The sequence below is a fragment of the Pezoporus wallicus genome, unplaced genomic scaffold (assembly GCF_028554395.1).
Source record: "Pezoporus wallicus isolate ANWC-B61680 ecotype Strahan unplaced genomic scaffold, APGP_CSIRO_Pwel_v1 contig_4191, whole genome shotgun sequence".
In the NCBI taxonomy this organism is placed as follows: Eukaryota; Metazoa; Chordata; class Aves; order Psittaciformes; family Psittacidae; genus Pezoporus; species Pezoporus wallicus.
Window position 1 is genome coordinate 960568 of NW_026641383.1, and position 24425 is coordinate 984992.

General features: G+C 39.0%; 1 protein-coding gene across 4 annotated transcripts in view; it reads left to right on the top strand.

Moving 5' to 3' along the window:
* AFTPH (aftiphilin) overlaps nt 1-24425 on the top strand; it is a 48681-nt gene that overhangs the window by 9503 nt on the left and 14753 nt on the right. For all 4 annotated transcript variants that reach the window (XR_008974097.1, XM_057423480.1, XM_057423481.1 and 1 more), the window contains exons 2-6: nt 2793-4559; nt 15746-15897; nt 16420-16546; nt 16861-16917; nt 19172-19294. Coding sequence is in view for 3 of the 4 variants with exons in the window: in XM_057423480.1 (XP_057279463.1) it covers nt 2823-4559; nt 15746-15897; nt 16420-16546; nt 16861-16917; nt 19172-19294 (2196 nt within the window). In the remaining variant the exon portion in view is untranslated. The remainder of the gene's footprint in view (nt 1-2792; nt 4560-15745; nt 15898-16419; nt 16547-16860; nt 16918-19171; nt 19295-24425) is intronic.

A 24425-nucleotide genomic window follows, 5' to 3' on the forward strand; every position in this document is an offset into this window, starting at 1 on the left:
TGGGATAAGCAGTGCAAGGAGCTGCTTATCCTACCCTCCCCAGAAGCCAATTGGCATTTTTTTTAGTAGGATTCCCATCTTCACCTTCCTTTTTTCCAGCTATTTCATTGTTTCTGTTCAGCCTTCTGTTTCTTCTGGGATGATAAAGACTTATATCCAGTCTTGAAATAGATATATATATATATACACACACATATATGTATATGTATATATATATAATATATACACAAATATGTATATATATATAATATACTTGAAATAATGCTGAGGGGTTTTTTTGTTTGATTCAAGAACTAGTTTCTTGCTTTTATGGTCTCTTCAGCTTTTGTCACATGGGATAAATATTATGTTGACTAAATTTTCCAAGTAGGTGTAACAACTTTTGTTAAATTTCAGAGGTTTAACAATAAGTTTATGCTGTTGTCTCCTGAGATTCAAGTAGAGACTTGTGAAAGCAGGTTTAGTTACATGGGATGATTATTTTTTTTTATATAACCAAATGAGACCACTCCTTTTTATTAAAAAGAACCCCAATATATCCTTTCCTTTTTCCAGGAATTGGAGCGGGGGGGGAGTGAGTCCCATCTCAACTGGTGCAGTTTTTTCTGTCCTTTCTCCTAAATGTCAGTGTGTTACTAAAGAGCTACTGATTCATGATGCTAGGAGTCATGAATTCCAGCCGTAATACCATTTACTGTTTAACCAGCTCCCCTGTAGCTTTAAATAGTGCTATCACCAAGATATGGTGCCTTGAGATGAGCACAGCTCATATATACCAATATCTACCTAACCAGTCTGTCTTCTACAAAAGAACGAAACCAGCACTTCCACCTACGAGGGCTTATCTTTATGTATAGCATATGGATCTTTGTCTGCAGTAAAACATTCAGAAAGCAGTTGTAGTTTGGATATACTGTGTATTTAATCTTAGTGTTGATGGCTGACCACAGTAGGTCTTGGAAATTTGGATATAAGAAAGGAATAGTTGCTCTGATACTTACAAAGAAGAAACGCTATTATTGTATTTGCTGGATTGAAAGCCCAGAGGCTTGGAAGCTAAACAGGTTGGAGTAATCTGTATGTGAACACAAAGTCGTGCTCTATAGACATCTCTGAAACGATCTTTACATGAGTGTGTACATTCAACAGCAATTGCTAGACCTTAATGTAAAAGGGAGAGTGCACTGGAGAGATGAGACCTCTGAGATGAGAGGGAAGGTCTTCTCTCAAATACTTTATTAAGCAGCTGCTGCTGAGTAAGCCTATGTGGGAGCCTGTTGACAACTTATTCTTTATTCTAAACAAAATTCCTTTTCAGCCTTCTTCAGTCTGCATGGGTTGTTACAAATTACTTCACGGTTTCATCTGATAAGCATGATGTTCTTTTATAACTGCAAAATACCTTCCCTAGCAAATACCAAGAGTTGTTTGGCTCAAGTGCTGGGATATGTTGTGCAGAGCTTCATTTGTTGTTGTTACTCTCTTTATGTGCTGTCATTTAGGTGCATGTACAAAGTTGTTTGATAAAGATGCTGAAGTTAAGGTTAATATTTTATCTGTGTGTCAGCACTAGTGTTGAAAGTCTGCACTTATTCTGGTGGTTAGAAATTCATATATTTACTAACATGTATAGGTTGTTTCCACTCTTTCTGTAGATAATGCTTGGTATGTTACGCCTTGTATTCATGACAAGTATCTTTCGAAATGGAAGGAGTTTGGTCATAGCTCTCCCTTTAAGGGCCTCTTACGGTATGAACTAGTGAGGTGATATGTGTACAGTTGTGAACCTATAACAATCTAGTTGTTGTTTCATTAATTACACACAATATCGAAAAAAACCATCAAGATCACTCCTTAGGAAGGAAGGCTTTCTATCCATACCTTGCTTGTTACTGTAATGGTTTGCAGATGGAGTTCTTAATCTGTTTCTATCTAGGCCATGGAAATAAGTCCATTTTTTTCCTTCCTGTGATTTAGTGATTTGTGTTTAAATATTTTATGGATAATCTTGCTCCTTTCTGCTTTTGAGAAGAAGCTTTGATGAAGTTTGTTTTGCTCTAGGCTTTGCTGGTGCTTATTCCCAACTGGCAGTTTATAAGACAAAAGCAGGCTAGTGGCAACAGCTGTGGAGACAGCATGTTGGCTTGCAGCTATTAAATCCAAAGAACAGGGACACCGTGAATTGGTAGAAAGAAACCTAAACAGTCGAGCAGCCTATCATAGCTAATGATTATAACAGCAGTTCCTCTTTCCATTCATTCACAGTCTCAAAGCTTAAGGAAATATCTTTCAAAGTCTTTGGTGCTACTGAAGGTGCCTTGTGTACACGAATGTGGTGACATAGTCTGTCGAGTGTCGTAGTTTCTGTCACACAGGAAGCTGTGCACACAAATGAGCATGGCAGAAGATGGACCAGGGTCGTTGGGTATTTTATGAATTGCTTGTGATGGGAGGTAGAGAACCGGTGGGTTAAAACTGAACTTAATTGTCTGTGGTGCACAATGGCTCAAGGCAAATGTGGTTTGTGTTCTGGCATTTTGGCACTGTCTGCTGAGGATATGATCATGTAGTAGCTTACAAGAGATGTGAACTGTCCCCAGTAGATTCTCTGTGACTTCTAAAACAAAAGAATTGGTTAGAAAATGGGTTTGGGGAATGTTTCTTTCTCATATCTAATATGGACATTGACATATGTACACTTGTAAACAGAAACATGAAGCAGTAGAATTAAAAAAATATGAATGACAAAAGCTAGCCAAATTCTAATATACTTCTTTTTCTCACTGTTACAGAAATATATTAACTTGAAGTGGAACTAAACGATGGAACCAGATATTATTCGAATGTACTCCTCATCCCCTCCACCACTAGACAATGGAGCTGATGATGATGATGAAGATGAATTTGGAGGATTTTCTGGTGTAAGCACTGCTGGAGTAGCTTTTCCTGATTTTGATACACCAGACTACGGTCATCCAAAGGAAGAGTTTATACCCACAAATCATTTCATCCCACTTCATGATTATTCTGACAATGTAGCCAGCATTGCAACTTTCACATCTGTTAAAAATGTTAAAGACTGTGTTACAGAGCTTCCTACTCTTACTAAGGAACTTTCTGATATGCCAGCTACTAATACCAGCAAAGAAAAATCCAAGTTTAGAACTTCAGGTACTGCTTTGGAAGATGTAAGTAAAAGAGGGGAACAGAGAGACAACACTGGGAAACCAGAGGGCTTTTCTTCTGGTATAGCAGTTGAGAGTCAGGATGAGCAAATAGATGCTTGTAATGGTGAGAAAATTCCATGTCTAGAGATTCTAACAAACGGATTTGCAGCATCAGACCCTGCAAATCCTCAGGGAACAGAAGATCTAGACAGTATTGGTGACTCAAAGGGACTGAAAACTGTTAGCACCCATAGTACTGAGCAAACTTTGAACTCAATGCCTAGCTCAGGTGAAGACTTTGCAGATTTTGCTTCATTCTCAAGCAAAAAGCCACTCCGTTTAGAGGGAACAGGAACTACAATATGCAGCGTTCTTCATGAAAGAGACTCTCTGAGCATTCAGGAGAACAACAGAATAAACAGAGTAACTCATATTGAAGAAGTTTGCATTTCAGAAATTAGTTGTGAACAGGGTCCCTCAGCACTGGAAGATAATGAATTTGCAGTTTCTACTAAATCTCTGGTAACTGGAAGTTCAATATGCACTACTGAAAATGGAGAACACAGTGGAAGGAGAAGACAACATGGCACAGAGAATGGCAAAGATCTTACTAGGCCTGATGACTCTTCAGGAACAGAGTGCATTACGGTTGATAAGATCCAAAGCCTAAGCTGTGATCTTGCAGGAGAAAAATTGGGTGATTCTGAAGATCTTAAGAATGGTGGAAGTAGTACTGAAGTAGTAGCTTGCAGTGACACACATGATGATGATGATTTTGGTGATTTTGGCTCAGTCAGCAGTGCATCTCCCACCTTCAGTAATGCCCAAGAATCAGTAAATGCTCTAGATCTAGAAGGACCTTCCAAACAGCCCGCACATATTGGTGAAACTAATGATGAATTTGGTGAATTCAGGGACACAAGTACTGTTTCTCAGCAGCCAGCAAGGTTGGATCATGCTGAACTAAATCAGACTGCTGACACTTTAGAATGTGATACTACCAGTAAAATTTCTGGCTTAGACTTCCAGCATACTACTGAGGTAGAAAATGGTGATGACAGTGAATTTGGAGACTTTGATTCAGTGCCAAAACCTCAAGATGAGGGTGTTCAGGACTGTGACGACTTTGCGGACTTTAGTTCAGCAGGTTGTAACCAGGCTACAGACTGGAATGCTTTTGGAGATGAACAAAATGACAGTTGTTCTTGGGCTGCCTTTGGAGATGAGCAAGCTGGTGAATCTCATCACAGAAAAGAGACGTGGCAGTCACATAGGACAGATGCATCTGCCAGGATCGATGGTCCAGCATTACACAAGACTGACAGTTTTGCTTTAGTGTCTTCCCAAGGAACTACCAGTAAGCAATTTCAAGAGCCAGCACCTTCAGTTCAGGTAAGGGTGTTCTTGATTTCATTCAGTCCTGTTCTCTTGTGCATACCTTTCTTCCTGGTTCCTGCTTCTGCATGCAGCAAGTGTTTGAGTAGTCCTTGTTTGTCTTGTGGGAGAGATTTAATTTGGTGGGTGAAATGGACTGGTATGAAATAGTGCACTGTGTTTGCATTCTCTGTCTTATGCACTGTTACTTCCTGGAGAAGAGTGGGGAATGCTGGAACTTGTATGCATTTGTCTTGGTGATTACATGTGGTCCTTTACATAAACTGATCAAAGGAATAAGCCGTCATAAGCATTTCAGAGCCTGGGATAGTTCTTCCTTTGCATTTATAGTTTATTGCCTTTTGAGGGGACACTGGTGTTGCCTTTTCATAAAACGGTGGTGTGACTGGAAGATGAAATTACTGATTCCCAAGATTTTTCATCACCATTTTCTTATGTTTTAAAAATCTGATTAAAAATGATGATTTGTAAATAGCTGCACTTATTTGCTTAGGGTAGAGAGCGGAATAAAACATGACCTATGGAGTTCTGTCCCTGGTATTCCAACTCCTGGGAAGTTAATAATTTAAAAGATACTTAAAAATAAGTCTCTGTTGTACATTATAGCAACATCACAAATATAGGAATTGATAACTCGTTAAAGCTACTGGTATTTCTAGTTAGGAGTTTCAGGGAGGGTAAAGTAGGTAGGTTTCTCCCATTCACCACCCCACCAGGTTTTCCGACGTAATTGCTAAGTATGTATTAATTCTTTTCACCAGTTATCTTTGAGGTCTGTGCCTGTTCATGCATAGATCATTTTTTACAAGGTATTTCATATTAGTTTTACAAAACTCAGAACAATTTGAGTTTTAAATTCCCTTCAATATTTCCTTTCAATCACGTCATCCCATGTGAGTAGTTTAGGGTATGCTCTGTCTGAAGCGTGCGGCAACACCAGCAATAAAGGCTGTTAGTGGTAATGTGTGTCTGAAAGGTTTGGATCTTCTCTGGAAATAAAAGGAAATGAGGCAAGTCCTTTTTTCCAGGACCTCGTGTAGGCTTGGTGACATTCCTGCCTCTTCCTGTTTCCTACCAGTGACAAGCGAAATGGCTTTTCAGAAGAAGGTTGTGCCAGCTGGAGCTTTGCAAGCATCAGCAAATGGAATGCAGTGTTTGAGGACTTAGCACTGATTTCTTGCCACGTTAAAAGGTGTGAGCCTTAGCTCCTGACAATTCCTGCTTGCAGGTTTGTGCAGTGAGTGACACACTGAATTTCAGAGTGGCTTCATGAGCCCAAGAAAGGCTCACAAGTGAACCTGCAGGTGGATTTCTGTGCCTATGCAAAACCTTACTCATCCTCACCTGAATGTGTGGGTCCATTTCTCAAGTTGAAAGCACAAATCTGTTGTTACCTATTCTGTTGGTCATTCATCCGTAGAACTAGAGAGTACAAAGGTCATTAGTGCAGTTGCCACTTGAAAGCCTGTCCAGAACCTGAGAAAGAAATGGGATGAGGAGATGATTTCAGTCAGTCATCCATTTTTCTAGTTACTCATGATATTAAGGGAGAGTCTGAAGATTTCACACACTTATAACTGTCCATAATTTTATGATAGAGTTTCAATAGAAAACACTTTTCAACGTAAATATTTATAAAAGCAGAACCTTCGGAGGTTCTGTAATTTATTTCTTTTTCCACCTCCCTGAGTCTTCATTAACAATAGATAAAAGCCAAGTTACAGAGAAAGCTCTTCCATGATCTGCCATGAAGTCTCACAGTACTTTGGTTAGATTGCAAAGCATGTTTTAAGACTTAAATATTTTTTCATTCCTTTCCTTTATACTTCAGCCAGTTGTCATTGTTTGACTACAAGGTGAGGTTCTGCTTCCCTTGCCACTTAGGAAGTGCAAGTCAGAGAACGTTTTACACAAATGAGCTGTAGAGGAAGTTGAGCTGGATGCGTTTTCTCTGTTGCAATAGTTTCCTTGCAATGAAAGGTAGTTGCTACATTTTTTTCCTGTTAACTCTTAAAACAATAGTTACACATTTTCAAAGCATAATTTTTATTCAGTAAGTGCTTTAAGTTTTGGAAGGATCTATTGAACCTTTTTTATATTTAAAAAAATGTTTTAATCTTAAGTAGTAATCCTGGTTTTCTTCTGTTGAGCCACACAATTAGAAGCATTGAGATTTGTTGAGTCAATATAAGCCAGCAGATAGGCCTGGTACTTTAAGTGCAGAGCCTTAGTAAAACTAAACTCAGATTTTGATTGGCTTCCTTACTTTATGAGAATGTCACTGAGGTCAAACCCCAAAATACAGCTTCTTAAAGAATTTACTGATCTTCTGTTTCCCACGGATTATTCCGGAGCGGTGCGATGCAAAACCAGAAACCCTTGCATGCAAAATAAAGGTAGAGATTGGTAAGAGAACAGAGGTATTTTTACCCTAACCAGAGAATGATAGGGAGCAGTATATCACTTGCATCAATGTAGTGCTGCCAGGTCTAAAAACCACATGCTATAGCAACTTAAAGGGAGCAGGTGGTGCAAGAGCAATACTGCATGTGTTAGACACTTGAGATAGATGTGAAAATTGAGACCTCAGCTTAGGCTAAAGGTGCACCGAGATCATTTACAAGATGTTGTATGTACTTGATCTGTGATGTTGAGGCTAGAAGAGTCACTGTATTGTGGTAGTGAAATAATTTTGAATGGTGTATGAACAGAGTGATCTTAATGTCATTCTTTATTTTTCAGTTTTCTGCTTTTATGTACTTAGCCAACAGCATTACTGTTTAATTTTTGCCCATCCAGAATGCACCATGAAGGGAAAGTTACTTACCAGTAGTTCAAGGTCCCTTGCCAATGGTCTCTGCGTATTTTCCTTTCTGGTTCCTTAGTTTGTGTCTTCTGGGTGAGGAGGTGGCAGCAGGGTTTTATGCTTCCTGAGCATGGCCTTGATTGTAAGGTACATGCCTGGCAAACTGATTAGAAAGTCGTGGATTTGGTATAATGTTTAAGTAGAAGTTAGGCTTTGCTTGAATTAAACTAATTAATCCAGTGTTTCTTACAAAATGTGGAATAAAAGAGAAGAAAGTAAAGGGAAAAGGTCACAAAATGACCTTATATAGTGACACATACTGACAAAAAGATCATTATGTCTTTCCTATTTTGCCTTTGGTCTTAGACGCTCCGAATCTTGCACACAACCTGCAATGTAGGATTAGTAACATGCTGACCTCTTCTATTCAGTAGTGCTGCATGGAGGGAAGAAGAAAAGGGCATGGTATATGGTATTCAGTTGAAACTACTGGAAGAATTTGCAACCCCTTAGAAAAGGTTCCAGTTTCAAAGGCTGATGGACACAGGTACACAGACTATCATTTGAACCCATAATAATACTACCATATACCTTAATCATTTAATGCCTGTCTTCAGCTGGAAAATGTGTAATAGTTGGTTTCGGTAGCTGTAGGTTTGTGTTAGCTATAGACATGCCTTTGTGTTTATTAAAACTGATGTAGGATGTAGCAGTGGGTGAACTGGCTGACGTAACAAGTACATGGGCTGTACCATATGCATTAATCCTCTATGGCATCACATAGCACACTACTAAGTTCTGTTTATAAGGAATGTAAGGCTTGTAGAACAGCTTTTTCCATGAGATAGTGTTGAATGTTAGTCAGCTGGGGGGGTTACTCTGCAGTATTGTGCATTAAGAATATATATAGGACTTAGGCAGCATAGCGCAAGAGCCGTTATTACCCACAGTGATCATGTGGGTGGGTAATACACCTGTGCATAGCTGTGTTCAAGGCATATAGACATCTCTAGAGGAGATGAATGGTGGCTCGGTTGGAAGGCCAGAACTCTTGCCTGATTTAGCTGAGAGTTAACAAATACTGGAAAGAGAGGAAGAGAAACCTAAACAGTCCTCCAAGTGGGTTTTAAGATCCTATGCATATTAGAGAGCCTGTGCTCACAGGCTCTAGTGCTTCAGATTAATCAGACAGTGTGGGTGATGCACAGTTACTAAGCCACAAGTATACATCAAGACAAAGAAAACCCTGGATCACTGTCACTTAGAGAGTACTTTGTCTTGGATAATCAATAAAGTCATCCTCTTGGAAAAAAAGTAATTATGACCATAAAGACTTCAGCCTCTCGGTTCACTGAAGTAAATTAATATAGTGTTGGCTAAATTAAGTTCAGACAGTTGGGTAAAAACTTGCAGTGTAAATATATCTGTCTGGAAGGGTTTGGGTGTAGGTCCATAGCATGATTCTTAAGTATGTGCAGCTGAATAAGAGTAAAAACCAGACCATTAAAAGTAGTCCATAATTGTTGTATTTCAGAACAGGCTGGCTATGGGGATCTCACAAAAGAGAATAGTTTGGGAGGGGGCTGGTTTAGTGTTTCTGTTTATATACTTCCTCACAGAGCCTGGCTGAAAAGTTAGTACAACATGACCAGAAAATAATGACATGACCAACTGAAATGGGAAGTTTTATGTAGTCAAGATAAGCAACTGTTAAACTGCACTTTGCCCGTATGGAAGATCCAAGATTTGATACCTCCTTCACCTGAAGGAGAATGAATGTGCAAGCCTTCCAGCAAGAACAAGGGAGACAGCTTCATATTTCTACATTGAACTTCACTGTGGTTTATAGCTCTCTTGTGTTAAGCAGTAAAAAGACCAGAGAAGTCTTATTCTTCTTTCTCAAACCACTGCATTTTCAGATTTGCTTTGCTGATCTCAAGATCTTCACAGTTACTGTCTAAAAACGTTTTGGGGATATTTAGGACTATCATTGTCTTCTTTAATTCTTTAAATTATTGTAAAAAACCTTAGTCCTCATTTTGTGTTGGTGAGAGGTTTTAGCTCTTGTGTCCTCTTCTGGCTTGTAAATCTCAGTTTAGGACCAGTGTTTCCATTATAAATTGCCTGCAGTAATAAAAGTGAAATAATTCCATTTTTTACCTGTGAGAAATTTGTGGCACCATCTTAAATATACCTGCTTTTCCAAGGAGGTGCAGAAAGACCATCACATTTGAATCATGAGAAGATAAACTAGTGTTTGTCATAAGCTTAGCTTCTCTTTTTTTACTCAGGTTTTTTTCTGCCTGCAGCTCTTCTCTCATTGCTTTTGAGAAGGTGCTTTCTTTGCTAAGCAGAGTCTGCACAAGAGCTAAAGAAATAAGTTGTTGCTATGTGGAAGGGAAGCTGCTTCTTAGTTTAAACAGTCCATGAGCCTTTCCAAATTAAAAACTGCCCCCATTTAGCTAGGAGCTTAGTGATTTGTGTTATTTGTTTGCTCATGTGCACTTATAACCCACCCCTCCCACCCCCCATGAAAATGTGCCTTCCGTTACCTAAAGGGGCCTACAAGAAGTCTGGAGAGGGACTTTTTACAAGGTCATGTAGCGACAGGATAAGGGGAAATGGCTTGAAACTGAAGGAAGGTAGATTTAGATTAGATATTAGGAAAAGAATTTGCCCTATGAGGTGAGGCACTGGCACAGGTTGCCCAGAGAAGCTGTGGCTGCCCCATCCCTGGCAGTGTTCAAGGATAGGTTGAATGGGGCTTGGAGCAACCTGGTTTAGTGGAAGGTGCCCCTGCCCATGGCAGGGGGTTGTAACTAGGTGAGCTGTTAAGGTTCCTTGAAACCCAGACCATTCGTTGTTAATGGTTCTTTCCAACCAAGACCATTCTTTGTTAATAGTTCCTTCTAGCCCAAGCTATGACTTAGTTGACTGTTCGTCTTTGTTTAATGATTGAGTCGAAAAGATTCTGAGACCTGCTGAAGTTGATTGGTATGTTCCCCATGGCGAGTTGCATCCACTGAAATCCTTTTTTCAGCTCCCTCATGTTAATCTGTGGCTATGTAGTTTAGCTCTTTAAAAAAAATCGAAAAAACAAACAAAAAAAAACAAACAACCAAAAAAAACACCAACCAACACCCACCCCCCCCCCCAAAAAAAAAAAAAAAGGAAATTGGGGGAAAAAAGAAGCCCTCTCCAGCCCACACACACATATGGTGAAGGTAGAGTTGTATATGGTGACTTATCTCCTCAAAGGCAAATGTGCTCCTGGAAAATATGGATTGGTTGTTAGAAACCCCAGCGAAGGGAGTTTCTCATTTAACCTCAGCTTTATTTTGTTTAAATGGTCATAAATACCTCTGTTAGGCAGTCTCCAGAGCTGTGGGTTCCTGATTTAAAATAAATACATAAAATCTCTCTGGTTAATCAGTTTCTTTTCTTGGCGTCTGGCCCCTGAGCTTTGTTCTGCTGTTTTTTGAGAGACTTCACTCGGCTTCTGAATCCTAACTAAGAGCTGATCATGTCCATATGGACTTTATTCCTTTCCTAAATTATACATTTAGCATCTTGGATCCTTCATATGCTCATTTCTGTCTCCTTTCTTATGTTTTTCTATCAGATAAAACTTGAATATCTAAATATGCTCAGTCATTTAACTATTACACTGGCTTTATTTATTCTTAGATTTTCCAGTTTTGTGTTTGATAGATGCAACCAGCCCAGAGCTTGAGTTTGCTTCTTCTGTAGCCTCTTTTCCTGGCAGCAGGAAAAAGGAGGGCTGAAGATGTGCTCTGCTTTCAGCTCTTCCCCTTCTTAAAGCACCTCTGGATGCTGCCAAAGCAGAGATGCTGTGGGTTGTAACCAAGAGTGTGGAAAATGAGGGATTGTGTAGATAAGTGGGGCTGTCCCCTCCGATGGAAAGTGGGGTAGAAGGAGGGATAAGTACTACTCCACTGTTCAGCTTCCAGCATGAGGAGAAGCTCTTGTGTCTGCTCCGCAGCCCATGTGTAATTGGGACCATGGAAAGAAGCAAGAAGACTCTTGGGGTTTCCCTCAAACAACCCCTGTACATGGAGTTCCCCAGAACTTCACCAAGAGAAACATTACAGCAGTCATAAGGTGAAAACTGCTATTCCTGTCATAGAATCATAGAATAGTTAGGTCAACTGTTTCTGTAGCATGGCCCAAGTATGTTGTCTTTATTATCTTCTCATAGCTCTGAAGAAAGGCAGCAACCTGTCAATGTTGAGGTGACCTGGAGCTGGCTGAGGAGGATTTTAGTGTGCTGGGTGGCCTGCATAGATTTGCTGTGTTGAAGGAGTTCATTGGTTCTATAGTCTTGTGGTGGAAAATAAGAGAAAAACAAATTCTGCAAACTAAGTACTTTGGCCTTTCAGCTCTGTGGACTGGATCTTGCCCCCTTTTTAACTGCCAAGGAGATAAATTCTAATCCTGTGGTTGTCATTCTCACTTAGAAGTCTGCTAGGTCTGTGATATTTTGATTGTTTCAGGTGGTGATTGCCACATAACTTAAGTGCTTACCAAAAACTTCTGTGTAGTCACAGAAACTGTGGGGCTTTGCGCTTGTCACTGTTAAGAGAATCACAGTTAATTTTTAGAATGGCAGCTGTAGCCTTCATTCACGTCTTCAGTAAGTGCCTTTAAGAATTAATCTTCTCAAATGGCAGTGGAAAGCACTTGGGTATCAAATGCTTTCAGTGACATGAAAAGTGGAGAGAAGTTCTTTTCTGCCTTTTTTCCATCCTGAAAGAGGTGACACTACTGTGTATGACAGAAATAATACTTTTTTTAGTCTATTTTATACATGCCATAGATTGAGGTTTGTAGAAGATGGGCATTTACACTAATTTCAAAATCTTGGTAATGCCCTTTATACCTGGGAGTTGTGACCACAGGATTTCATTACCAATTAGAACAAGTTCAGCTGTTTCCACTAAGGGCACTGCCACTGCCTGGGGGAATGTGTGTTTGTATGTTCTTCCCTGTGTCCATTTGCACACATAGAATTAATTACTCTGGTTTGCTATGGAAACCGTTCTTCTCCATCGTATATAAATAAGGGCTAAGCATTTCTGGAAATGTAGAAAAGATGAAAGGAAGTGTAAAGAAGCTATAATTAAACTGTTCCTGAAATTTTGGCACAATTCTTAAGCTCAGATTTGAAACCGGGAGCTGACTGAGATGCTGCTTGATTCTTAGAAGCTTTCTGTTAATTCTTTCATTACCTAAGCGAGCATATTCTTAGTCACCAGCATGTTCTGAAATGTTGATCCTTTTCAAGAAACATGATGCCTTGCTGTTTTCATGATCCAGTGTCTTTCGTCTGCCTCTCCCTTTTCACTGGGGATATGTATTCCTGCTGTATTATACAAATGAAGTATGCGTCACCTGTTCATGTGATAGGGCCAAGTGATATATTGGAGGCAAAATTAAGGTTTAAAACTTATGTAGAGTATGCTTTGGTATGCTGAAACTTTAGGTTAGAATCTGGAATACTATTTAGTTTTACCTCCTAGAAATGTGAATTGGTGACTTAGTTCTGGTCAACAAATGCAAAACAGCCCACAAGTGATGTGGCAAGTATTGTACCTTACTGTACAGCTGAAATGATTGGGTGTTAAGAGATGATTAAAAGGAAAATTACATACTGTAGAACATCACTCATTATGGGCAAAGTATACCACAAAGGTAATGAGGAAAAGGAGGAAAAAAATGTTTGAGTCAGGTGTGCTGTGTAATTCAGATCCTTTACTAGTATAACAGCTACGGTATTTTGACATTGTGTTTTGCAAGTAACTGAGCCTGGTGGCTGTCCCTGTCAGGAATTTCTATCACAGGCAGCAAAACTGAAGAGCTGATGTTGTAAGCAAGTTAATTTTCCCACTTTTTGCAGTTAGCAGCCAAATAGCATAGACTGAACACGCTTGGTTCCTAGTTCCTGACTTACCATCCTGACTCCAATTCAGTCAAGATATTTGATAACATAGTGTTTGCCTCTGTTATGTTTCATATAGTTGTTGATGCATGTGATCAGTGGTTTGCTTAACTGAGATCAGGCAAATTTTCAGATAATTCTAATGAGAAATGTTGTTGATAAGTTTTAATTGTGAACTGTAAAGGTTTATCCCAGCTGTATTGCTTGGTCTAACTAAAATACATAGCTTCCACCTACCAGCCTTGCTTCTCTGAAACTGACATCATTTCAGTTGAACAAAACCCTCTGTCTGAGGTTTGTTTCTAAACAGCGTCGCTGCTGGAATATGCTGCATCTCCACAGGAGGGCTCTGCTGCCGTAGCTATACTAGCACGCATTGTGCGGTGCCTCTGGGATTTTTTGCCTACTCAGTTTCTTTTCCATTTCCCCAGTAGAAAAGCAGGTATTGGAGCTGCGGGATACTACCCTGTGTGCAGTGCAGCAGAGCAGTGGAAAGGTGGCTGCTGAGGACCTCCAAATTAGAAAGATAGAAGTGTTGGGCTTGTGCCAGGCTTGTGTTTCTTCCTCTAGCAAGAAGAGAGATTAAGGTGTTTCTGGTAAAAAAAAACCAAAAAAAAAAAAACAACAAAAAACAAAACAGGTACATTAAAGAAAGGCTTTAGTTTCATGTTTATGACCATACCTTGCAATTGGTACTTTTTAATACATGTGAAGAGTTCGACAGTTACCTGTGTTAATGGGTTGAGCTGGAGGAGGAAAAATGCATTCCATGTCAGTGCTTCATCTGATGTCTGAGACAGAGTTCACAGAGCTATAATAAAGCTGAAATTCTGTGTCTATATAGAAATACAGAAGAATTAAGAAGTAAGCATATTATACTTGCAAAAAAAAAAAAGGGGGGGGGGATTTTTTTGTTTGGTTTCTGATGGCAGGAGGTTGTTTTGTTTTGAATATTAAATCTTATCTACCAAGGCCCAGTACAGGCTGTGGAATTAAAATGCCTGGAAACCATGGTATGTGCTGTGTATATTGTTGATGCCCTATCCTACCCAACAGCAGAGATGGTGACACTGGTGGAGAGAAAAGCAGGAGACAATGCATTATGAAACATGAGAACCCTGTCTGCCTTCCTAAGATGCTTAAGTTGCCTTTCTCTCAAAGGCTGCTGAAGTAACGGCAACATCAAAACATGGTTACAACTACTTTGACAAGCAGGAAATCCTGCCTTCTCTCTCAAAACTGTGGAATATAGATCAGTAGCTCTCCTGTAGCCTTCCCACAAAGCTTCTGAGTGTATTTACATACTCTTGATAGGAGTTTATAACACAAGACACCAGAAAGAAGGTCAGAGGAAAGTAACATTGATAAAGTTGTGGTTATACAAACCATGCTGCTATCTAGCTGACTTCTTATGCTGCTAAAATAAAAGTTAGTGGTGGTCTTGTTTTTTAAGTTATTTGGCTAGGACAGAAACACTCCCAAGGTTGTCTTCTAACCCCTGAAGGATCACAGCATTTAGCATTAACTGTCTGAATCATGAATTGGAGGAAAGGGAAATTGCATTGAGGAAAGTAATTCTTCTGATTAAATAATCTGTAATGTATAAAACCAGACAAATAAGTTTTGGGGCAAGAAATTAAGGAATTGGGGGGGGTGGGGGTGGAATTTCTTTGGGTTTTAGTCTGGAGAGGTACAAAACAAGTCTTACAAATACTTTTTGACAGGTGATGTTTAAATGCCTTAGTCTTGGCTTCTGCATTATACCTGACCATCACATGAACTATACCAAATGAAGCTGGAGATTATAGTTTTCCTACATCTCAGTCACTGTTAGTAACAGGGTTTTAGGACTACAAATAGCTTTTCCTTACTGTTTTCAGGGTTGCTATCACACCATGAACAAACGTTCCATGTCAGGCCGTTTTGTGTGACCTCTAACTGCATATACCTTATAAGAAGTGAATCTGTCTTCTGAAACAATGTTATATCTCAAGTTTGGATTGAACTGTATCATCATTGAGTGGAATTATATTGACAAATACTAAGCTTACCAAAAAGATGTTTGATAAAACCCGTAGCATGTATAGCTTTGGAGACTAACATATCTGAAGTAAATGTAGCAAAATACTTGTTGCACTTATTTTCTGCTAAATCATAATAAAGACTCTTAACTCTGGTAAGAATGTTCCAGGCTTTCTGTAAGAACTTGCTTTGCAGAGGGCAAGATTGTTACTCTTTCTCAGTAGCTAGCAGCTTCTTGTATTTGGTGCTTATAAAGTCTTGTGATCCTCTGACAGTTAAATATTTGATGGTAAGTGAAACTCCGTATCAGCTATATATTGTTTTCCATCTTACTGTTATAATTTTGGAGTCTTTTAAAGCAGTTAACTTGACATAAATATTTTCTCCTTACTACAGACAACATTACTAAGTCGTCTGGAACGAATATTTGAAGTCTGTTTTCCTTCCATGCCTGTCCTTGAAATTGAAGAAGAAATCAGTTCCTTAAATCATTTGTTGGAAGCGGGTGAAAAGCAGATGACAACCGATGAGACCTTAGCAAATACTGGGTAAGAAGCCACAATGCAGCACGCTTAAAATGGAAGTAGAAATGTGTCTTTAGGAACTTAAAACATATAGCAGTAATTCAGCATAAGTTGTTTGCATTTTGAAAAACTATCGAGTAAAAATCAGTTATCTAGCAGAATGCTTGTTTTCAGTGACTACATATGCCAGGAATATTTCACTTAGCATATCAACTTAGCAGCATATCATCTTTTAAGTGATGTCTCTGAGTGAATCAGAATATGTCGCATTAGTCACATTTGATATAAATCACTGTATTTATTCAAGTGATGATGAAGTCTCCGTAGGCCTTGTCCTGTCTGCTCTGGACATCATTCTCCAATCAGAAGTCTCATCTAAAATTGTTCTGAGAACACTGTGCAGTTTTAGTTCCCCTGGGTATTGTGCTTGGGTGTAAGTTTAATTGAAACGTATAATAAGTCACTTGCATTAAAAGCTAGAATAAGTACTCAAGGCTGTGAAGCTGTTATTCCTGTTGATAACTTGATTTATGATGGGTTCTATAGGGAACTGATGGATGTGTGGACAGAGCTGCAGGATATCCATGAGGCATATGGACTGAGATACCAGTGGGGTGGCTCCCACAGCAACAAAAAGCTTTTGTGCTCCTTGGGAATCGACACAAGAAATATTGTGAGTCTGTCCATAAAACTTGTTTTCTATATAATGAAGCTGCTTTAAATGTAGAGTCAGGTGAAAGTCTTTGTATGAATGCTTGTCTCTTAATTGCATAGTTGCACTGAACACTGCTTTTCGTGACAGACCATCTGACAACTTTTTATAATCCCTTTTAATATTAAAAGTTGCATTAGTTTTTAACCATCGTGTTATATTTAACATAGTATTTATTCTCTGATACTAACCTTATACAAGTTATATAACATTGGAAAAATATTATTGTCACTGACACAGGAAACTCTTAGTAAATTTTGTTGTTGTCTTATCAGCTCTTTACAGGCAACAAGAAACAGCCTGTTATAGTACCCATGTATGCAGCAGGACTGGTAAGCTTTTTTTAGTATTGTTTTTTGCTATAGTTCCAACAGTGTTCTATAATGCAATATATTAAATTATATTAGGCACCAAGTGTGCTGAAAGATATTTTTTTAATTATGATTATGGGTTAGGCATCAGTAGAAATGCGAGAAAATACTCATCAGGTACACAATTTTTATTACGTGTGCAAGCAGATACTTTATAAACAGAAGTATTGGGTTACTTATTTCAGGAAGCAAACCGTTGAGTAAAGTGGGCTAGCTAGTCTAAGCTTGATTTAAGGCCCTTTCTAAAAAGAAACCTGAGTGAAGTAATCTGTTAATGTGTATGCAGCAGTAAAAAGTTTTTGAATTTTAACTGTTAAATATAAGGTGTAGATGTAAAAATATCAACTCGAGCTTGACACGAGAAACTATATCATTACATAGTTGTCAAAAATGACAAAAGAACATCAAAATTCATCAAAACATCAATTCACGTCAGCGCTTGTGGGAAGCTGTGGTGCTAAAGACCAGTTGCTTCAAAGGAAGGCAAAGTATTGCTCAATAGTTAAGATACTCTATCAAATGTGTGTTAGAAGTTTTCTCAGTGCTCTTAAGCATTCTTCTTTGTGCAGCTGTTTCTTTCATAGGCTGCTTGTTAATTGCTCGATTGCATCTCAGTATCCCTAGGTAAAGAATGATGCATAGTAATGCTTTGCAGTGTTACTGTCATATTCATAAAGGACCGACGTATATATAACAGGCTATTTATGCATACAAACAGCACCGTATAGCCAATAATGTTGTGTTGCCCCAAATGCTAGATAAAAACAGGAAGCATAATTTAGATCTCTGTAGATTAAATGAAACTCAAGTGACCCAGTGCAGTAAGATCAACTGTTTTCACTTATGCCAATATTCTGAAATTCCCATGTTTCAGACTCTGTGCAGTGTCTGCAAAAACATTTAGAAGATTTGCCATTTTTTGCTAGTCTGAGCAGAATAAATGATGTTCTTTTTTCAGAAAACTTGTGTGTTTGTATATATATATGTACATACAAACACACTTCTATATTGTCATTCACAAATTGACTATAAAAGGGTTACAGTCTTTTTTTGGTATACATTAAGCCAATTTAATCTGTAGCTTAATTTTGTAGAGTGACTTCTACAGTCATTTTCTAGAGCTGTTGTTTTCTGGTGCATCAAGGTCAGCTCATGCCCTTCTCTGGATGTAAGCGTGGTATTCTGATATAGAGGGATAAAACATCTCGTAGTAATTGCTGTTTTCTTCCTGTAATACATTTGTGAGCAAGACTGTGTATGCAACACATGCAGTTATTTTTTGCAATTAATTGGTATTGCTGGTTAATTATCCCCAAATTATTTTATATACTTGAGCACACAATAAGCTGGATAGAGATGATGCTAGGAGTAAAGTGGCTTGCAGCTTCCTATTGCCGCCCTGCTTCAGGTGCTTCTCCACTGTCCAAAAGAATTGATTTAACTTGTGGTTAAATCCTAAGCTCCCTTAATATGGTGTAGAAGCATCTTGGTAACTGGCTTCCTGAAATGATTTTAAATATGCTGGATGCAAATCCAGTTATTTTATTTGGGGGTTTCTTTTCTCATACCTCATTGCACCGAGACATGCAAACCACCTTGGCACAAACTTTACCCTATCTCACCCTCAATTTTATTAAGAGATTTCAGACATTTTCGTAGTGCTGCCTATCTTTGGACCACTTGTTTAAAATTAAAAATGTCATTTGATTATTTTCTTAAAGCTTTTTAATGCATTTATATCCATGTCAGTAATTACTGTTCTTGGTATCATTCTGCAAGCTGATAATTTGACTTGTTTCTTCTGAACTACTCAATTGTTGAAATGGAATGAATGCACTTGTACCTTTGTGATGGGCCATTTGATGTTTCTAGAATAGTCTGTACACACCTGGGAGAAGCCATCACCTTGTCAAGTAACTGTTCCCTCCATCTTAAATTACATTACTGAAAGCTGAAAGCAAGCTCCCATGAAGCACTTAGGTTTCTATTACTGGCTCTAAAATATTTCTTATGCCTAAGGAACCAGGATGATTCTCTTCCCTGTCCCATCTCCTTCCGTCCCCCTCACTGAAAGTGTCCAAGATACTGGTTACCCCAAAGCCCCTAGCTGAGGGTAGTACTACCTAGTGGTGTGTTTCCTATTTTATTTGCATCTGCAGTTCTTGGTATATATATGTGTGTGCTTTATTATTTTTTTATTTATTTCTCTATTTAGGGTATGTTAGAGCCTACCAAGGAACCTTTGAAACCAATATCTGCAGCAGAAAAAATAGCTTCAATAGGACAGACACCTCCTGTATCACCAGAGATGAACACCTGTCCATCTGATCAGTTCCAGGTAAAACATAGAGAAGGGGGAGGAGAGTAAAAGAAAGAATGAGGGAAACAATGGAATGCTTTGCCTCTTCCTTCATATTTAAATATCTAAATGGTGTGTGCAAAACCACCTGTATTTAAAGGGCAGGTGTTCCTTGTGTTAGATTGAAGTCTTGCTCTTGGGTCTGCTTTTCATGTGTGACTGGAAGGGAGTGCCTATGGTAAGACTAGCAGTTGGTGGCCAGCATTTGAGTCCTGATGATACCTCTGTTAGGCAGCAGTTTGCTTTAAAAGGCAGCGGACAGTTACTTCCAGAAATTTTAGATGTAACTGGATTTGTCCTTTTTTTGGCTAAGGTTCTTCATCTTCCCTTTTTCTGAAGCAAAGGTCTTGTAGGACATCATTCTACCTGTTGGTTAGCACTTGTTTCTTCTGAATTACTGTATCTACATGTGTACTGTTCATGTTCTTTTCCTTTTTTTCCTTTCCTGCCTTTTTCAAAGTAATATGAAAAACAGCCCAGCTGCCTGGAAGCAGATTCTGGGTACAGTCATTACTAGAATAAGTGCCTGACTGTACAAGTTCTATTGGCCCATTATGCCAGGTTTTATTGAAAACAGAAAGCTGCTTTGTTGCTTCTCTGTCTTCTAAGTCTGGTAAAAAATGAGTTCAGATCTGTTTAGGAGTGAGCTTTTAAATTTCATGAATTCTTTTCTTGCAGTTTTGATATTACAACATTAGAAAACCACTTAAATGCCATGCATGTTGCAGCGTGTGTGGTTGTCAACAAGCTAGTGAGATGTGCAGAGACATTTCATTTTCAATATCACTACAGTGGTACTCAGCACATATTCAGAGGGTCAGCTTAGTGCAGGTCTTGTTTAATCTACCCAGCATCTTTGGTTACCTGCTATGCTTGTCATTTAATGGCATTCCAGAATGGATTATCCTTGTTCTACAGCTAAACTTTACACTAGGTTTTTCTGAGTATAGGGATTTTCTTGCATTCCTTGCTCTGCCATAGTGCAGAGCTCTGTGACATGCTTATACCAGAGAATTTTTTCGCTGTAGAATAGCAGTATGTCAGTGGTCTCAGAACTGAATTGTTTTATATAGCAATTATACAGGTTTGGTGATGCTCCTGTGCTGCTTCTGTATAAATACTGTAGTAGAACTGAGCAGCTGGACTGGGCATTAGAAAATGTAACTGTAATGGATATCGCAACCAGTCTGAGCTGAAGAAATCACTAGTGTATTTCTGTATATGAAAAAAGTAGGAAAATTTCACTGGCTTTCTGCAGCATTCAAAGTTCCATTTTTTTTACTGAGTGGAAAACAAATTAAACCGTGCGCTAAACATAGTGTAAAGAACTGCAAGAGCTTGAAGTAGCAGCATCTGACATGTGCCATTTTCTCAGTTGCTTGGCAGTTGTAGTGCTGAGTGCCAAAAATAAAGAACCTCTACTTATCAGAGGTTTTTTTGGTTTTGGTTTGGGTTTTGTTTTTTTTTTCCTCTCTCTCTCTATGAATTTGTACTTTTGGGTACTCCTGCAGCAAAATTCCAAACTGTGACAAGCAGTGGGATAATCATAGAATAGTTTGTGTTGGAAGGGACCTTAAAGCTCATCCAGTTCCAACCCCCTGCCATGGGCAGGAACACCTTCCACTAGAGCAGGTTGCTCCAAGCCCTGTCCAACCTGGGCTTGAACACTGCCAGGGATGGGGCAGCCACAGCTTCTCTGAGCACCCTGTGCCAGCGCCTCAGCACCCTCCCAGGGACGAAATTTTTCCTGATATCTAGTGTAAATCTCCCCTCTGTTTAAAGCCATTCCCCCTTGTCCTGTCACTACGTGTCCTTGTAAAAGGTCCCTGTCTAGATTTCTTGTAGACCCTTTTAGGAGGCTGCTCTAAGGTCTCCCTGGAGCCTTCTCTTCTCTAAGATGAGCAAGCCCAGCTCTCTCAGCCTATCTTCATAGCAAAAGTGCTCCAGCCTTCTGATCGTCATCTTCATGGCCCTTCTCTGGACTTGCTCCAGCAGGTCTGCATCCCTCTTGTGTTGTTGCCCCCCAAGATGGACTCAAGACTGCAGGTGGGGATCTCATACACCCGAGTAGAGAGAGAAAATCCCCTCCTTTGATCTGCTGGCCATGCTCCTTTTGATGAAGCCCAGCATACAGTTGGCTTTCTGGGCTGCATAATCTTGTCCCATCACTTGTTCTGACAAGACCGTCTCAGTTTCATAACTGTGGTCTATGAATACATAACCAGAAGCTTCTGTGCTATCTGTCTGTGCTGCTGGCCTTGAGTTTTTTGGTTTTGTTTTCAGAAAGACAAATACTGAAATAAGCTTTTGGGTAAGAGATGAGTTAGAGCTCTAACCATTAAGAGGCCACAGTTAAGTAACATTGAGAAAGCTTCAGGGCAGGAACAATCAGTTCTCCACCTCAGAGACCTTGTTTCTTTCTTGGCCTTATCTTCTCTTAATGTTTGGTAGCTTCTGTTTGCTTTTGGAAAAATCCAGCTTCACATTGTGCAGACTGCCTTTAGGAATATTCCAAATTGTAGTGGTATTATGATGTGCCCCAACTTTGGTAAACATTTCATTAGGAACTGTGCTATAAACATTGGTAAATATACAGTGGAAATATAGACAGTTTTGGTAGACACTGAAACTTCTTATTCTAAAGGCAGGTAATTTAGATATAACAATTTATATATCTTTAAGCTTATCCAGTTAATGCGTAATTATTTAATTAAAACTTCTGAATGCCTCTGTTTTCAGATAGTGATGGTGATGGGTCATTCTTATATTTAGAAGCTTCAGAATATTGACTTTCTTATTAGAAGGAGAGGCTCTTATCAATAGATTCCTAGGCTTTGCTTAAGGAAATGAGTTGTTTAAAGCCTGGCATACATGGGATTTGTATACAGATCAGTGCCTCTCTGTGTACATGTGTGACTTCCTGCTGAAGGAATAAGACTTTGGAAGAGAGACTGTGGTGATGCAGAAGTAGGAGTGCAAAGAACATTTGTAGGAACACCGAAAAGCCTCCTAAGTTTTTTCTGTTGTAGGCGAATGGAGGAAAGCATGCAGAGATTTAAAATAGAGAGCATTCAGAATCAAAAGTATTGAGGAAAAAGCAGCAAATGATCTGCAGTATCTTTTCTGAGTTATTATATAAACTCAGTGTCTTGGCCCCATTCCCTGCAGAGGATCTCACTTGGGTGGTTACAGTGTGGAAACAGAGTGGAGAAATTTCCATCTGAGCCATTTAAGCTGCGAGGGCAAGATTTTTGTGATTTCTTCTCTCAAGCTACTGAAGTTACTGACTGATCAGTCAAATTAGTTTGTTGTGTAAAGATGAGTTTTGTAGACTCGTCCTGTTTTGTATTTGAAGGTAGCATCTAAATTCTTCTCGTCTTGTTTATCTTGACAATTGAGGGGTCTATTTCTCTCTTTCTCTGTGCTCATAACTGTAAGGCAGGAAACACAGTATGAAATAATTCCCTGATTGCTGTTCCCTTTATCCAAGCATGGTATCTCAGAGGCTTCACAGGTCTGAAGTGAAAGACTTTATCAAGGCACATCAGGTGTAAAGAAAGCGTGTCTGCTCACATAGGCAAACTTTAATTGTGAAACCTGATGCAGGTACCCTTCTCTTCTTCTTTGGGGGGGGTTTGTACCATGGCCATGTCTTCAGGCAGTGTGATTTAAATATATCTCAGCACTTGTTAAAATGGCTCCTGTCTGGAATTAATGTTGACTGCTTTCTTTTGATTTGATACTGTTCTGTGGCTAATGTTTTAAAGTTTATTTACCTGCTTCTCTTTGGCTTTCTTGGAAAAAAGCTGTCTTAAATTCTGCTCTTTCACTATTGCTTCAAAGCATCCTCTTCTGTTTGGGACTGTGTTTCTTCGGTATAGTCTAGCGGTAGCTTTGTCCCAGCGTACAGGATAAATAGGGGATTTCTTACCCGCCTAATTTTGTTTTGCGAGTTTTATATTGGATTAGAAATCTATAGTGACCCAGACCTTTCTAGAAGAAAATTACCAGTCATTCTTTTCTGCAGGTGCCCATTATAGCACATCTGCATGCATGTAAGCCACTGAATTAGGGATCAGGTTATAATAGAAATAAGTATCTTAAACTTGCTGGCTATTAGGGTCTAAGCCTTAATTAAACCCCATGGGGTGACAGTCTTAAAAAACACTTTTAATTATATAAGGGACCATCAGGACTTCTAACAATGACAGATGCAAACTACCATATTGTTGGCCACCAGCCAAAGCCTCCATCATGGGACTGCTCTCCAGTTACACACATGAGAAAGATCCAAGAATATATGTAGCTTTGTTGACAGAGAGAAAGGTTTGCAGGTAAGAGATACAGACCTTGCTATTGTATCAGGTGTGACAGTCGTTTGAAAGTGGCGTCTGAGAAGAATAACTTTTCAGGACTGTTGTAATTTTGCCAACGAATGCACACAGTGAAACATATGAATTACTTCCTTGTAAACCTTTCTGAAATGTTTATGGTGCTCATTTCTGGGATCAGCTAAATATTTATACTATATTTGTATTACAAGCCCTTCTATTCCCCCCCTCTCACAGCTTTAAGACAGCAAAACAGTTCTTTTCTTTCTTTTTTTTTTCCTTTGTTTAATTTTCCTTGGGTAATTATTGGCACAGAGACAAACATTTACATTTTACTCGTTTGGATTATAAAAGCTCTTGCATAATAGCATTGTAAAATTACTGTGTGAAAACATCTCTCTCTTTTATCAAAGAGAAATACGATGCAGTTAAACCAGTAGGCATTTTGCTTGCTTTTTCTCCCTTCCTTAACATTGAGAGTAGTATTCTGACAGCTGAATATACTTTTTCATTTTCTGTACCATGCCCTGTAATCTAAGATGGAGGGAGGACTGAGAGCAGTTTGCCCCAATTCTCAATATTCTTCTAGATTGGGTGTTTTTCCTTAAAGCATGTTATTAAAGTAATAGTTGAAGTGCAGTAGTCTAGCAGCCTTGCAATCTCTGAAAGGCAAAACATTATGTTCCCACTGTCTGAGATTTCAGTGCTATGTTCAGGTGTCCCTGTATAGTTTAGTTTTCCTGGGGCCAAGGACACAAGGAACAGAAAACTTTGTTTTG